The sequence below is a fragment of the Cyrtonyx montezumae genome, unplaced genomic scaffold (assembly GCF_038088225.1).
Source record: "Cyrtonyx montezumae isolate F1298 unplaced genomic scaffold, pur_monq_1.0 scaffold_13, whole genome shotgun sequence".
Lineage (NCBI taxonomy): Eukaryota > Metazoa > Chordata > Aves > Galliformes > Odontophoridae > Cyrtonyx > Cyrtonyx montezumae.
In genome coordinates this window covers 25,108,988-25,126,188 of record NW_027071859.1, presented here as the reverse complement: position 1 = coordinate 25,126,188, position 17,201 = coordinate 25,108,988, and the positions used below count along the sequence as shown (strand labels likewise).

The following is a 17,201-nucleotide window of genomic DNA, read 5'->3' as shown; positions in this document are numbered from 1 at the left end:
GAACAGAAGAACTTAGCTGAAGGAATTTTCAAAACAGACTTCACTATCTCATTACTTCTAATCCAAATCTGTTGTAATTCTCATCTGTTGCAAATGATTCATAGTAGGCTCAGTTTTGCTTATTCACTAAAAGAATTAAAAGTTCCCTAAAAACATGTTGACTTTTCTTTTCTGGAAACCTTAGTAAAATATGAAGTTAATCAAGCAAGCAAAAAGATGGTACTGACAGTTTTAAAACTGCAAATTAGAAATGAATAGGAAAACTATCAGTCACTGTTAGCTGCAGGTTAGATGTTCCATGCATCAGCAGTGTCTAATGTATGCACAAAGGAACAGAACTTAGAAAAGATTATAAGCATGCTGCTGACATTATATCCTGGTGAACCATGCAGAATAGATAAAAAGCAGTTCCACAAAGAACAGTGTGTAGATCATTGTTCTCTTTACTATTATATCTGTATTTATTTTCTTTGAAAAAAGTCATAAATAAAATGAATATGTTAAAAATAAAATGAATATATTAAACTTCTTAATTTATTTTACCTGTTTTCTTAAACCATTTTTTAAACTAGTTAAGAATCAACATTTTTATAAATAAATCTGTCAGTTTTAATGCCAAGGTACTATAATGTAACCTCTACTATTCTGTACGTAAATAACTTTTCAGCCAAAACAAAAGCTAGGTTTCATCTTCAATTAAGAGACATTCTGTTTTGAACGAAAGCAACAATTTTCTTATTACTAAGAGTGTTATTATAAGAATATTTTACAGACTTTATTTGCTCTGTTTTGGGAGATGAGGAGGAGAAAATGAAGCTTTAGTTACTTTGTTTTAGTTATGTGAAGCAGTTCAGTGAAGTAATACTGTCTAGCTCATACAGCATTGATTTACATATTTTTGTCTTTAGGTCACAGGGGTGATGAAGATAATATGAAAAGTAATTTCACATGACTATTAACAGAGTAGAGTTCATGCAGTCTAACATATGTAAAACTGGTATTATGTGGCTTATGACTGATGGGAGTTAAAAAAAAAACAGGTTTTTTTTCTTTTCTCTGCTTAAAAAGGGATTAATTTTAAAAGTGGTAAAGCAAATATCAATCTTTTATCTAAACAATTCTAATTTTATTTTAAAACAGTGTTCTTGCAATGGCAAGAGTGTAATTATGTGCTTTGAAAATACATACTTGAAAAAGAATGAAATATTCAAATAAAGCAACTGTATCTTTTAGATGAATTATTATATAGATATGATAGAACAGTATAAAATATATGTGCATATGTATAAACTATGAGAAATGATTCTGGTATGGGTAAATTTACACTATGCTTAATTAGAAAGTCAACATTGTCTCCCCTACAAATAGTTTTTACTGGTAATTAAATTTTCATTAATTGTCATCTTGGTTTTACGTGGTATTTAAACTGCTTTGTTCTGGTAGATCAGTAGAGTATTTGAAAAAAAAAATTTAAACTGCAGTTACAAATAGTATGCTGTTATAGGTGCTCTATGAGGCAACACTGTTTCTTCAGCAAAAGCAAGCAGGCTAATGGCAGAATCAGGAATTACCACATTTACTTCCACTAAATGCCAATTTGAATGCATGAAAGAAATCTATCACAGTGAAAATAGGAATACTTTGTCTTTAAAGGACAGAAGCAGAGGAAAGGAAGCTCAGATTTAAAAGTCACACTGCTCCCTGAGCACCCACAAGTATTGCTATGAATGTCCCCTGGTTTGTTCATTCTGTATCAAGAAGGGACAGTCATAACATTTTCATAGATTTGTTCTATTAGAATAACTCAGTGAGACAGCCTGAGTAGAAAGTTGGATTGTTTCTATTACAGTTTATATCAAAGATAGGTAAAGGCATAACTGACTCTTGGAAACCAATTGGAAATCAATTTGTTGTTTGGTTTCATAGTTTTCGTTGAGAACAGTAATCTTTTTAAGGCTTGGTACCAGGACACTGGAGGACAAATTCTGTCTTCTAACAGAGTCTGTGGGGAAATCTCAGCACAGCTAGTGGTAACTGCACCTTTTGAACAACATATATGCATATGTAGGTAGGTACATAAAGTATGTAAGTTTATTTTGAGTGATCTTTAATAAATTTGGGCAAAATGACATGTTTCTGTCTCAAATATTGATAGGAATTTACAGACATACAGGATTAGGTGAATAGTAAGAGATAATAATTTGACATAGTAGGTTAAATCATTAACAAAGATGAAATTTACTAAACTTAAATCAGATTGTGTGTAACTTTATTGTTCTGTTAACAAATGTGAGACCAGAGAGATCTTTAATCTGTTTCTAAAGTATTTTTTAGACTGACAGTGACAAACTCTGTAGACTTTCATATCGGCTACTTTGAAATTGTGAGTTTATAATGTTGAAATTATCATTGTGAGTGTTGATTACATGCTAAATGATCCACCAGATAAACTTTTATATATATTAACTACTACTGAGTTGTTAAAATGCTTGATTAGTGCTCTTAAATGTAGAAATAGATATTATATATTTAACTGATGTCCTAATGATCTGACGTATTCTACTATACTAAATACTACACCAGTCCTTGCTTATCTGTTCCTTATAGGCACCTAATTAGTTCTGGACATGATGTATCCAGTGTATTCTGTATTTTGAATTTGGGGAAAAAAGTAGTATATTTTAAGACAGAATTTTAGTCCATTTAATTCATGTTGTTTCCCGATGCTGTTACTAGATATAGTAGTGTCTTGCTGCCAGACTGAGCAAAGACAGTTTCTTCTCTAATTTACTGTCATGGAGATTGAGTAGACCCAGAGTAGAAAAAAAGAGACAATCCTTAAAGTAGATTAAAAAAAAAATAGTCATAGAACATTGAAAAATGCTCATAAAGACATCTTGCTTAAACTGCAAATGTGTATTCAAAGCTTAGAAAGAATCAGAAATATGGGGGAGATAAATGGTACTTTTGTTTGTCTCATCAGTTGAAATAATTCTGTAGAGGTCATTTGCATAGGCTTTTGAATTATTGTGCATTATTTTCAATTATTAATTTTTCATGTAAAATTTTCTAAATTTCTCAGTAACCTGTCTAGAAGGTAATATTCATGTTTTCATTCTTTGTAAAATTCCAGAGTTGTCACATGCCTTCTACCACATAACGTTTTTGTGCTAATTATTGCTACTAAAGTTTAGCAGTTGTAATTAGCTTTACTACTTCCTTTCTTGCCTGTGGTGTTAAATCAAAATAAAGCAAAAGGTACCTTCTGTTGTCAACAGTATACCTGAAGATTTCATTTTTTCATAGTCAGTGCCATCTCTGTACATTAGCTGAAGAGCTTTCAGGTCTGTTGACCTACTGTTGCACCACTGACTTTTCCAAGTTTAACAAATGCCTGCGGGGCTTCTACCCGTTTGCTGGTGGCAGCTTTTATTTTTTTCACTGTGACATGCTTCTTCCTTTCACATTTCCAAGGTCAAGGAGGACTTATCTCAAAACCTGTGTGCTAAAACACAGTAACTTAGATCAGTTACTTAAATATCAGCGCAGTACTAGGCTGAAAAAAAAAACAATGAGGCAGTCTCCAGCTACATGCTCTACACTGAACTGCAGCAGAGAGGAAGAGGTTTCCAAGTGGGGAAGTAGTACTGAATAAACTAATTCAAAGAATCATAGAATGGCCTGTGCTGAAAGGGACCTCAAAGATCATCTACTTTCAACCCCCCCTGCCAGGGGCAGTGTCTCCAAACACTAGACCAGGCTGCCCAGAGCCACATGCAGCCTTGCCTTGAGTGCTTGCAGGGATGGGGCATCCACAACCTCTCTTGGCAACCTGCTGCAGTGAAATTCCTGCTCCAGTGAAAGAGGTGCAACAGTATACCCAGTACTGACAGATTTTTCATCAAAGATTTGCATTAAATTAAGATGGAGTAGAACAAGAAAACAGGCAGCTAGGGACATGGAAGCCTTTTGCTTAGTAATCTTTCAAGGGTGAAGAGTTTTCCAGGTGATTTATTAAACATCTGAGCTCTAATGTTAACTTTACATAATGTGACTTTTCTGGGCGCAGCATGGCAATTGCTTTCCTCTAGTTCTTAAAGGAATGAAGAAAGTTTTCTTTATTCTCTACCAAAGTGAATCACTAGCATCCAAGGTTTTGGAGACCGAAGCTTTGCGTAATGTTCACCGTAGCATTTATTAACTCATGCTGTGTTTTCGCAAAGAGGTTTTCACTCAGTATTTGGAGAAGAATTGCTTGTTAAAATGATGGAAAGTATGTGCTTTCCACTAGACTGCTGGAAGCAGTCTTGAGGTACTTTGTTGTTGTACTGATTGTTGTTGTTGCAGTGTGGGATGAAAGGACATATAGAGAAAAAATGTAGCTTTTGATGTTAGTGAAAACAGATGGCAAGATAAAAAATAATACATCCTTTGTCAGAAGCAGAAGCAAATCCAAAGCAAATCCAAAGTTTATCTAATAGATGATGTTACTCAAAAAGGCAACTTCATGTGCCAGAATATAGAATCTATATGAGATCGGCAGTAATTCAAGGAAGTGATGCAAAGAAAATCATTTTACACACTTAACACAGATTTAGCCAGGTCTTTCCTTTTCTTTACTCTCTGTTGTGTGCTGACTTCCTAAGCTGAATTCCGAAGTCTTCACATGACTATGATTCCCTTCTGATACAGGGATGGATTTTTTTAAAGGGATAATGTGATCTTTTTAATTTATTATTATTATTATTTTAATTTTGAATGCACTAAGTAGAACTGCAAAGCAAATTGAAGCATGTTTTTTTTATTATTTCTTATTTTTGTTTGTTTGTTTGTTTTCAGTTTTGGTGAATTCCTGTTATGCCTAAAATATGAATTTCAGGAAGTAAGACTGAAGGCAGTTTAATGTTTTCTATTTAGCCATGGTCTATAAACAAGACTGTTGATGCCAAACCATACTGTAGTTTTGTGGTGCCAAGCCATATGTCTCAAGTGACAGTAATAATGCTTATTTTTACTTGTATTGTTGCATCTTTCTTAATTAGAACTCTTCAGTGTTTGCACTCTTTTAATCACAATCATTCTTTCTAATAAGATTGCCCTCTACTGACAGTTTTGCTAGCAACTTCTAATTATTTAAATATTTTCTAACCGAAACAGAAAATAATTTAATTACATCTGGCTTTCTAGATAGTGTTGTTTGCTTCAATATCGTTCCCAAGTTAAATAGGAAATGGCTGAATTAGCATGAAGAGGAACTGTGTGTATTCTGTTGTCCAGTAGACTGGAAGATACATCCAGTTCAGCAATCTAGGATTTTTCCTGTATTTTGATATAGAAAAATTAATAATATAGATATGTACATTAATTTATTTTCCAAATTCAGCTGTATTTAAAAATTGGGATTTAAAATCTATAATACTGTTGTTAAGACATAAAACTCCAGGTCCTAAAACAGAAATGAGTGCATTGCAGCAGAACTGGCGTTTAAAGTAAAAGTTGAAATTGTTACTATTAAGCAAGAAAGATCTGGAAAAAGAATATAACTTTATATATTTGTTCCTCAGAATTTTTTTTTTGTGTTGGATCACTGGATAGAAAATATGAGGTTTTAGTTGTTGTTATAAAAATAAATAATTTGATCAGAGGATTTTGGGAACCAAAGAATATGGATGAGAGAAATTACACCCTAGAAGTAAGAGAACTCTCTAAGCCCTCTGAAGTTTTTCTGTACATATCAACATTTCAAAAGGCATACTTATACGCAAGTATAGTAGAAGGAATATAATTTTTTTTATCTCTCTTTCCAGCAGTATGCCTCCCAAATCCTTCTGCAATTCCAGGTCAATGTCCACATTTACTTTCAGCACTGAGAAGAAGCTGAAGGGGTTATTTTCAGGTTATTTATTTATTTATTTGTATTGTACTTCAGGTTTGATTCCTGTTTCAGAAACTTCCAAAGCTGCAAAAAATATGTTTGTAATCATATTCTGAATGAAAAAAAAAAATGCAGGTACCTTTTTTAACATATGCCTCAGAACCGTATTATTCTGTATAGATAATAGCAATGACTGTTGGCATCAAATCCTAGCATATATTCACTCAGTGCTTTGAATTTGTTATTGGTGAATAAATAATATACAAAGCAGCATTCAGGTAATGTCAATAGTTTGAAAAGCAATATATTCAGAATAAATAATGCATTGTTTTGTAAATAGTAGCATTAACTTAGGAAACACATTTTCTTGCATTGTGTTCAGCAGCCTTCATAGAGTATTCGTCTGGAGGAAAAGAGTGCAGGTTCTTTCAGCTAAGTTTCAGCCTGGCCAAGTATCTTAAAAGATATTCAGTGTAGATTTTGTTGTAGAGCTCTTTTATAGATGAATTTTATTTCCTCGGTGACATGGCAGCAAGGTCCATTGTATGTACAATTCATGCACTATATTAATTAATCATCTTACTATTCCTTGTTCCATTATGGAAATTTCAAAAGCTTAAAACAATCAGGCACTCAATAAAGAGTTCATCTGTAGTACTACTCTCCATGTATTTTATGTATGCTTTCTTAACCAGCAATTCAAGTTCAATTTGAAGAGTGCAGGTGGTGCATATACTTTTCATAAGCTATCAGCATCTACATGTGCTACATTAAGAAATTGTAGCTATATGTATTTGAAAGGTAAAAATTTTGTTTTCCTGACTTTCAGCTTCCCATCACTATTCTAACAGCTGAAAAAGGCAGATGAAATATTTTATAATTTCTGAATTGATACTCACCTATCAATTTTGTGAAGGACAATTGCCTTTTATACATCTATTGATTAATTTTTCAGAGAAAGGTGAGGGGGCAGAGTGAGTACTTCTTTCCATGTGGTCACTTTCTTGCTGTACATATTTACAAAGTTTGGAAAGATATTTATCACTTGAAAATAGCAGACGTGAATGTATTGGGGCATCAGAACCATTGTGTAATGGATGAGCTCATATGGATGAACTTCTTGGCTATTTATTTCTTTGTTTAATCTTCATCATTGAAAACATAAATCAAGCCAAATTTTTATTTATTTCACTCCTCATGAAAGTTCCCTTTGTCGGATTGACAGCCCAAGGCACTGAACTACTTTATAGAATAACCAAAGCAGTCCTAAGAAAATGGTGGTTCTGTAAGCTGAGATACTGGACTACTTTCACAGTACTCAACACTTTACAACAGATAGGTAGGTGTTGGGGGCTGGTTGTACACCTGCACCAAACTAAATAATTCAGTTCAAGTGCCTAAAGTAGAAAGTGTTGGTGTGAAAAAGGTCTTCCTGTTATCCTCAGTAAATGGTTTTCTCGTCCATATCAGAAAACAGCAATGAGCAGTAATTTTATTTCAGCACTTAACTATTCCTACCTACTATCTTCAGCAATAAAAGAAAGAGAAATTTTAATCTTTGTCATTGTTTTCCTTTTTAAGTTTGCATTAATCACTAAAAATTCTCTACCCCACTGCTGTTACACACATAGATATTGTATGTTAAAATAAGCAAAATAAAAACTATTATTACTATTGCAGTATGGGACAAAATAAACAATTAGTTTCATACAAACTGATAACTACCACTTGTTCTCTGTGCTCTTCATGCTGTACTACAGCATATATATACACTACTGCCATTTTTTTTTTAGCTTTTTTTTCATCTTGGTAATAATAATGTGTACCATTAAAGCTTGTGCTGACATTTAATCTGTTTCCTTCATATTACCCACAATTGAGTCTGTGCTGAACCACAGTCTCTCATGAAGATTCTGGTAACATTTCTTCCTGCCTCCTTTGAGTGTGCTAGAAAAAAATAGTTATTCTTACATTTCTTTTCACCAAAATATGACAGTTTTCCTTTTCAGACTGTATGTCATAGAATTATAAAATTATTTGGGTTGAACACCTATTTCCAAACCTACTGCCGTAAGCAGGAATACTTTCCACCAGCAACCACTACGTTGCCCAAAGCCCCATCCAACTTGCCTTTGAACACTTTTGATCTGTTTCAGTGTTTCACCATTCTCAAAAGTGAAGAATTTCTTCCTAATATCTATCCTTTTCTAGTTTACATCTATTACCCCCGTCCTGTCACTATACTCTCTGCTAAATCAGAGTCTCTTGCTATTTTTCCTGTTGTTCCTTTAGGTACTAGAAGGCTGATAGACGGATTTCCCAGAACTATCTCTTTTCCAGGCTGAACAACCTAAGCTATTTCAGAGGAGAAGTGTTCCAGCCATCTGATCATCCTCATGGCCCTCCTCTGGACCTTCTGCAATAAGTCTATGTCCTTCTTATGCTGATGGCCCAGAATGCAGTACTCCAGGTGGGATCTCAACAGAGAGGAGAATAGGAGGAGAATCACTTCCCTCAACCTGCTAGTCACACTTTTTTTGGTGCAGCCCAGGATATGGTTGCTTTTCAGTGCTGTAAGTGCACACTGTCAGCTCCTATTCTGTTTTTCATCATCCAGCACCCCCAAGTTCTTCTACACAGGGATGCTCTCAATCCAGTCATCACCAAACCTGTATCTGTGCTTGGGATTGCTGCAGCCCAGGTGCAGCACCTTGCACTTGGCCTTGTTGAACTGCATGAGGTTTGCACAAACCCACTTCTCAAGCTTATGAGGATCCATTTGGATGTCATCCCTTCTCTCTTATGTGTCAATTGCACCACAGCAGCTTGGTGTCATCTGCAAACTTGCTGAGGATACATTCAATCCTACTGTCTAGGTCATTGATAAAGATGTTGAAGAGCACTGGTTCATAGGTTCATAGGTTCATAAGGTTGGAAAGGACCTACAAGATCATCTAGTCCAACCATCCTCCTATCACTATCCCTACCCAACTACTAAATCAAATCCCAAAGACAGACCCCTGGGGAACACTATTTATCACTGGTTGCCACCTGTCTCATTGAGCCATTGACTACAGTTCTCTGAATATATATACATTCAGCTAATTCCCTATCCACTGCGGATCCATCTGTCAAATCCACATCTCTCCAATTTGAAGACAAGGATTTTGTGTGTGACAGTGTGAAATGCCTTTCACAAGTCCAGGTAGATGTCCGTAGTTGCTCTTCCTCGCTTGTGAGAGAAATGACTGTAAACCTTTTGTATGATTCTAGCAAGGAAGAAATTATGACTTTCCCTAGAATGTACAAGAAAGAAAAGAACTAGCAGTGCTAATTGCTGCTGAAGATATGAGGATGTGATATCTGTGTAGCAGAGAAGGTATTTCTTGCTTCTCCATGTATGCTCCGACTGTAATATCTTAATTGTCATAAGCTTTAAATATATAAATAATACCACTCCACACACCCATCCATATGCATACATGAAATTTTGATGAGCAGAGGTGGGAGATAACATTTCAAACTATTGCTATAGTTGTATTTGGTACAGAATGTATGAAAGTTTTCTTACTGTGCTGTAGCACCACAGGTAGCTAATCTAACAGCATTTTCAGTCTTTGCTGCAATGTTCCCAATCATACTACATGATTTGAAAGGACATGAAGAACCCCACTACCCAAAAAGTATTGGAAAACAGAAGTGGAGGGAATGTATCATTAAGAATTGATCATTAGTCCAATGAGAGTTTTAACAGTCTAATAGTCTAAATGACCTTATACAGAAAGGCATCTAAATTACTACTAGAACTCCTACGCAGGAAAGCTAGTTATTGTCAAAACATTCTTGCTGTGCTACGATCAGTGCCAGCGTCTGAGTCCTGAGGTCAATATTTTCAGTCTATCGCAAAAGAGAGCTGATGTGGGGATGGGAGGAGATGTCATGACAAGTATCAGCACCTGGAGGTCTTCGCTTTGAGGAAGAGTCACAGGTGCATGGGAGGGATTTTATCATTCTCACTCATAGGCTATGCTGGTCATTGTTTTTATGTTTCCTGTTAAAAAGCCAGCTTCCTTCATTCGGGATACCAGCTGCAGGTTAGTAGTGCTCCCCTAATCCCTCAGCTACTTGTACACCAGGGCTGTTGTTTGTCAGGCATTGACTCACTCCAGAGGAGCTGAGCTGAAGTTAAAGCAAGGGAGACAGCAATCAGTGGGCCCAAGCACAGGGGTTAAAACAGTGGTACCCAACTTAGGCCTTAATGGCTTACAAATAAAGAACTTTGGAAATAAGGTAGATTGAGAAAAACTATGGGCGATTATAAAGAGAGACTCAAGATGGAATTTGGAGGAAAATAGGAGATATATGAGAATTCAAGGCAAACGTTTGGGAGTGGCATACGAAAATGGAGAAGTAGTAGCACCAAATGAATATCAGAGATAAACTCATTCTGGGGCTTTTGTAGGTGCAAGATGAAGGAGTATGTAAGATGGGTCACAGCTGTCTGAGGAACAAAGAATGTTTAAACTATCACAGAAGAAAAAGGTTTGTGGAGGAAAGAGGAGCAAGAAAAATGAATTTTTGAGGCCTCTATGGTGACTGAAAATGTATGTGTGGAATTTTGTGACATATGTTAGTGAACAGTATTCTAAATTCAATGCCTTATATGTATAGAAAGCAAGCTCTCATTTTAATATTTCAGACAATCGATAGCATCCACTTTACAAGGATTGATTCATTACTGAGCACTTCAGCTTTTCATGCTGTTAGCTGACGTGATTTGATGTGCTAGAGAATACAAACTTGCTGTAGAATGAACCATTACTACACATACTGTATAGCTAACAGGCCGACCTAAACTTCACTGAACATACTGTCCATTCTAATCAAGATTCTATCAAATAAAAAGGTAGGTGAATGATGGGCACAGTGTATCAAGGGTTCACTTCAGTATTCTAGTATCTTTGACTGAGCACCTAAAGAAACAAGAGTTCTGCTGTAGGTGTTTTTGTGTAGGTTTTTTTTGTTTGTTTTTCTTTTTCCATCATGCATATATTATCTTTTTTTTTCAGATGGTATGTGTGAAAAGGCAAGTCTTTGATTGATACATAAATATGCAACAAAATAAAAAGGGCTCCAAATGACCTTTTCTTCTGTTTTTCTCCCGTAAGACATCTGAAAGCAAAAATGGTTCATTCTGAAATGTGTTTTGCTCAAGTGCAATCATCTGCCTTACTGCTTTTGTTAGGATTTGGCATTTTTCCAGATCTTCTAGCTGAGCTAGGTAGGAATGAGCATACTGGTGGGCTTTTCTAATTAATAGAAAGCCACTTTAAAATTCTAAGATTCAAAATAGGTTGCTGAAAAGATGTCTTTGCCTCAGAATGCCTCTTCCCAGGGAAGATTTAGATTAGACCTGATGAAACATTTTTTTTCTGAAAGAGTGGTCAGGCACTGGAATGGCCTGCCTAGGGAGGTGGTTGAGGCACCATCCCTAGCGCTGTTCAAGAAGCGTTTAGATGAGGTGCTAAGGGATGTGATTTAGTAGTTGGGTAGGGATGGTGATAGGAGGATGGTTGGACTAGATGATCTTGTAGGTTCTTTCCAACCTTATGAACCTATGTACCTATGAACCTTAGCAATATGCATAAATAACTGATGGAAGGAAATGAAAAAGATGGAGCCTGAGTCTTAATGCAATCTAGTGATAGGACAAAAGACAATGGGTATAAGCTGAACAAGATGAAATTCCACTTAATCACAAAAAAAATGGTTTTTTGACTCTGTAAGGGAGACCAGACACTGCAGCACATTGCCCAGAGTGGTTGTGAGCTTACTAGTCTTTGGAGATACTCAAAGCCTAACTGGGCACAAATGTGGACAACCACCTGCTGTAGTTGACCCCGATTCCCAGCAACCTAGAATCATAAAATCATAGAATATCCTTAGTTGGAAGGTACCCAAAAGGATCATCAAGTCCAATCAAGTCAATCAAGCTCCACACAGATCCACCCAAAAAACAAACATTATATGAGAGAGCACTGTCCAAATGCTTCTTAACTCCATCAGCTTGAAGTCATGACTCTGGTTAGCCTGTTCCAGTGCCTGACCTCCCTCTCAGTGAAGAAATTTTTCCTTATGATCAACCTGACCCTCCCATGACAGAGCTCCATGCCATTCTCTCTGGTTCTGCTACTGACAGCAGAGAGCAGAGATCAACATTGCCCCTTCACTCCCTTCATGAGCTGCCCTAGGCCACCTGTCTCCTCTTTTCTGTCCTGAACAAACCAAGGGGCTTCAGCTGCTCCTCATATGTCTTGCACTCAAGACCATTCACCATCTTTGTAGCCATCCTTTGGGCATCTAACAGTTCTATATCCTTATATTGTGGCATCCAAAACTGCAGTTTTCACTTCTATTATGCAAAGTAGTAGTTTCAAAGTCTTACAACATCATCCATTTTGTGATTCCTAAAACTCTTACCTATGATTTGATACCTAGCGGAGAGGAGAGGAGTTAAACTGGAAGGGACCTTCAAAGGTTATCGAGTCCAACTGCCTGATCTCTTCAGGGCTAACCTAAATTTAAAGCATATCAATGAGAGCATTATCCAGATGCCTCATGAACATCAACAAGCATGGGGCATCAACCACCTTGATAGGAAGCCTTTTCCAGTATTTGGCCGTCTTAAAGAAATTTTTCCATGGTCCAGTCTGAACCTTTCCTGGAGGTCGGTGCTGTTCCCACGTGTCTTCTCATTGTCTCCCACGAGCAGAGAATAGCACTATGTGCTTCCCCTCCTCATGAAATTGCAGAGAGTAATGAAGTTGCATCTCAGCCTTCTTATCCCCAGGACAACAGTGAGTACCAAATGGTACACTGTTTACTACACTTTGCAATTTTTAACTGTGAGAAATCTATATGGAAGGTTAACATCTTATATTTTCAGAAGATGATCTCTATATTAAAGTCACAATTAAAGCAGTATATGGGTATAATAAATAAATGGTTTAAAGAAAATGATTCTGTGTTATTTTGGAATTATTTTGGATTTTGGAATATCAATGTGTTTGAATTCGGTTATTCAAAAGAAAATATTTAATACAGATTCTGAAGAGCAGGAAATTAGTTAAAATTAAGAATTTGAAATAAGTTCAAATCTTGTTTGTCTTTTGTCTTATCACATCTGGTGGTATGCATTTCCTCTTTATGAAAACGCCATTAATTGCTTTGTTTAAAAGAACGTTCTGCTGTTTAAAACTAGAATACTATTTGAATAATTTTCAAGTTTTTCTCACAAATGATAGTGTAGAGCAGAAAAAATGTGACACTATTCTTGATATTTCTGATGAGTTATCTTCGCATTACTGTTCTTACAGGTGTTTTAAAAGAGTGAAAGCATAAGATGCCATTTGCTTATATGTTACATTTATAAGTCATGCATTTCCATAGTTGTTCTGGAGATGTACTTTATGCTCTGATTAGCAATTTGTTGTTTTTTCACAAATGCTAAAATTCTTATAAGAAAGGCCCTGAAAAGACTTCAGCATCTAAACTTATGATTTGATAATGTGAGAGTAAAAACAAGCCATTTTGTTCTTACGAGACAATGTAGAAAATGCCAGGGGGTTACAGCTAGGTGATTTTTAAGTTTCCCTCAATCTAAGCCATTCTATTCTATGAGTCTGTGAAAATGTTTTGCAGGTTAGAGTGTTTTCTTTCTGGAATTTAGCCTATTTCATGATTTTTTTCTTTATCTTTAACAGATGATAAGATTGTTTCAGAAGGCCAGGATTGCCTATATTTATATATAAAATTATACAGTATAATAGGTATTTAAGTAGATATAAAATACAATATAATTCAGCTTTAAAAAGTCTATTAGACTTAGCTTACACAATTTCTAAATAAATATACCCCTACTGAATATAGCAGAGAAATCTTCTAAACCCTGACAAAGGACTGAGTGATTTCCCAGGTAATAGCAGTTCTTCATACCTGAAGGAATTTTGATAATATGTTTGTACATAGAATAGTTTTTATTTCTGTAACTTGCATTTTTAGAATGCTTTTATAAGGCTCGGCATTATTCAAACACCAGATATTAGCCAAATAAATAAATAGATAGATAAAAGTTGACATATTTTGTAGACAATTAAGGAATAAACAAAAAGAACATCTCCCATATTTACATTTTGCTTCTAAAAAGCTATATGAAAACATATTTTGCACTCTTAGAACTATTTAACTGAGTTGAGAAGTTGGAAAAAAGGGAAGAAGTTGAGCAGTAACTATGTTATCTGTATATGAGCTCATAAATAATGAATTATCTTTATTTATTTATTTGTTTGCTTGTTTGAGGAGCCTGAAAATCAGCTTGGCGTTCTAATGTAATAAATGAAATGGTCTTTTCGGAAAAGACTATTTTTCTTCCCATTCATAAGATGCAGTAACCTAATTTTGAGTCTTTTTTGCTAAAGGACTCAGGACTTTGAAATGATAAAGTCCATTGGTAATAACCTTTTCATTTGATATAGCGTGGACATTGTACACCAGAAACCAATCACACAGGAAATCAAACATTCCAGAGAAAACACTCACTGTTTGTTTTAAAGGGACCAAGTTCTCATTCTGTGCAGCAAGCAATACCTGAGTCCTCCGTTGAATGGTTTTTTTTACTGTTAAAGAAAATGTTCTTTTATCAAAGTAGAACTATCAAGCTATCTTTGATTGGCTTAATCTCTGGGAGCAACATCAACCAAAACAAGTAAGAGCTGCTCTAGTCTTTCATATTGTCTGTTGTACAGCAAAACACTTGCAAGTAGATGTGGAATTTAATGATATCTTCAGTGAAAGTGACAAGAATGTATACTTTTTTGAAGTGCATACACTTCATGAATTACAGGAGTTAATGGCTCCAAAATATATGAAAAACATTAAATAAATTATCAAGGAAACTTTGTAAAACAAGAGGGTGTTAAATAACATTTTGCTTTGATATAAAAGGGCATCGTGTTCATTTCTTTTCAACAACTGAATAAGCTCAAATTATACTTAAATGTGCAGGCAGTGAGTAGTTGAATTCATTAGTTAGATATGTAGAATGCAGAAGAGATCCTTTCCTTATTGCATTTAATGAATAAATTTTCTCTGCAAACTTCAAAATCATTAGCAAATTATAATCTTTACGTTTTTAGAACCTTATATTCATGTTGTAAATAAAAACTACTTATCTGGTTAATGAAAGTAAATTCTTCATTAGATAAAATGTAGGGTTTTTGTCATTTCATTTTCTCTCCTGTGTTGTCATTATCAGCCCATTGCATGAGCATATAGAAAAAGGGATCATGAAAAAAGGATTCTTCATTCATTTGTTGTACTTTTGATCTACTGCCTTCTTTCTTAAAAGTGTATACCTGCTGCATTTTACCCTAAACAGTGGAGTACCTATTTAGAGATTCACATATGAAAAGATGTCTTTACACTCCTAAAACTTGAAAATCCTTGTATTGCATATTTGATATTTTATGTAATTGTTTAACAGCTTAGAGAAGATTCACATCTGATTCTGTCAGCATAAATAAACTGCATAATTTCAAGTGGATAAAATCTAGTGATTCAGAATAACTCGTTTTGCCTTCATATAAATAAATTGTGAAAGAATTTCAGTGCAACTTTTATTCATATTGCAAGCTGATACAATTGATAGAAAAAAACTATGCACAGTGGGTTCTTAATTTTTTTTAATATAATATCTGGAATTGATCGGGATAAATTGTGGATTTTCATTTGTCCAGTATGTTACCTCTTTTATTTATTTTTTTTTTTTCAGATGCTCATGTACAGCAGGGTGGACAGGTCCAGACTGCAGTGAAGACATAAATGAATGTGATTCTGAACCATGCTTGAATGGAGCTACCTGTTACGAATCTGTTAAGCAGGGACAGTTTGTATGCATTTGTCCTCCATTTTATACTGGTGACTTTTGCCATCAGCGCTTCAGTCCTTGTGAACTGCCATACAATCCATGCATAAACAACTCAACTTGCTTGGCACGAGTCGATGGAAATCCAATGTGTATTTGCAAAACAGGTAAGAGCTGGTGTATTTAATGTTTTTTATTGTCTGTGTTGCAGAATATTTGCAAGTATATGTTGAATTTAATTCTGTCTTCAATGAAAATGATGAGAATGTATACCTTCATGAATTACAGCAAGTTTATCAGTTATGGTAAAAGACTGGTAAGGCAGTGGTCAATTTGCCTAATATTAATTTCTTGTACTACAGTACTTATTAAATCAATGTCTATCCATACCCCAGCATTAGAATTACCATTTTTGGATCAATTATTACAAAATATAGGTAGAGATGAACCTGACCAGCAGAGCTGACAGACCAAAATGATGAAGCAGACAGGCAGAAACATTTCAAAAGTCGAACCAAGTTGGAATTGGTTCCTTTTCCTGCTGAGATGTCTGGAACACCTGGCCCATCAGGGGAATAATCTTGCATTGACTGATTGAAAATGTAGATTGCCCTCTGTCTTCATACACAACAACCCAAATCACAACAGGTACTTAAAGCTTTCCTGGCCCGTGGCTTAAAAGCCACAATCTCTCCTGCAGTGAACAAGAAATTCTAAGGCAGAACAGAACAGTTTAACTGCACAACATTTCTAAAAGATGTACAAAAATTAGACCAAGTTGGAATTGGTTCCTCTTCCTGCTGAGATGTCTGGAAGACCTGCCCCATCAGGGGAATAATCTTCCCTTGACTGATCGAAAATGTAGATTGCTCTCTGTCTTCATACACAACAACCCAAATCACAACAGGTACTTAAAGCTTTCCTGGCCAATAGCTTAAAAGCTACAATCTCTCCTGCAGTGTACAAGAAATTCTAAGGTGGAACAGAGGAACAGTTTAACTGTGCACAACATCTCCATAAAATACAGCATAGGAATTAAAGAATACTTTAACTAATTAAAACTGCAGTAGGAAGAATAGTAAGTAGAGAGAATACAATTAAAGAATTGGGAATTTAAGAAGGATATTAAAGTCAATGCATAAAAAATACATTAAAATATTCAGGATGTAGCCAAGTCCTAGAGGCCAAAGATAGCAAGTACAGTGTTTGCTGTGTTACATCACATTATTATTACTCATCTTATTGTTTATTGAATGGCAAAAAATCAGAGATAATGTTATGCTTATAACATGGGTTATTTACTCTTAAGGTTACCATAAGTTACAGAGTTTAAAAATGTCTCTGAGAAGGTATGTGAATTGCAGATTTAATGAAAGTATAACATTGAACACCATGACAACAAGA

The 17,201-nt window shown here is 35.2% G+C and overlaps 1 protein-coding gene across 1 annotated transcript in view; it reads left to right on the top strand.

The window, feature by feature from the left end:
• The window catches only part of EYS (eyes shut homolog), a 718,119-nt gene that overhangs the window by 275,675 nt on the left and 425,243 nt on the right, over positions 1-17,201 (top strand). Inside the window, exon 22 of the mRNA XM_065730862.1 lies at positions 15,705-15,964. Coding sequence (XP_065586934.1) covers positions 15,705-15,964 — 260 coding nt within the window. The remainder of the gene's footprint in view (positions 1-15,704; positions 15,965-17,201) is intronic.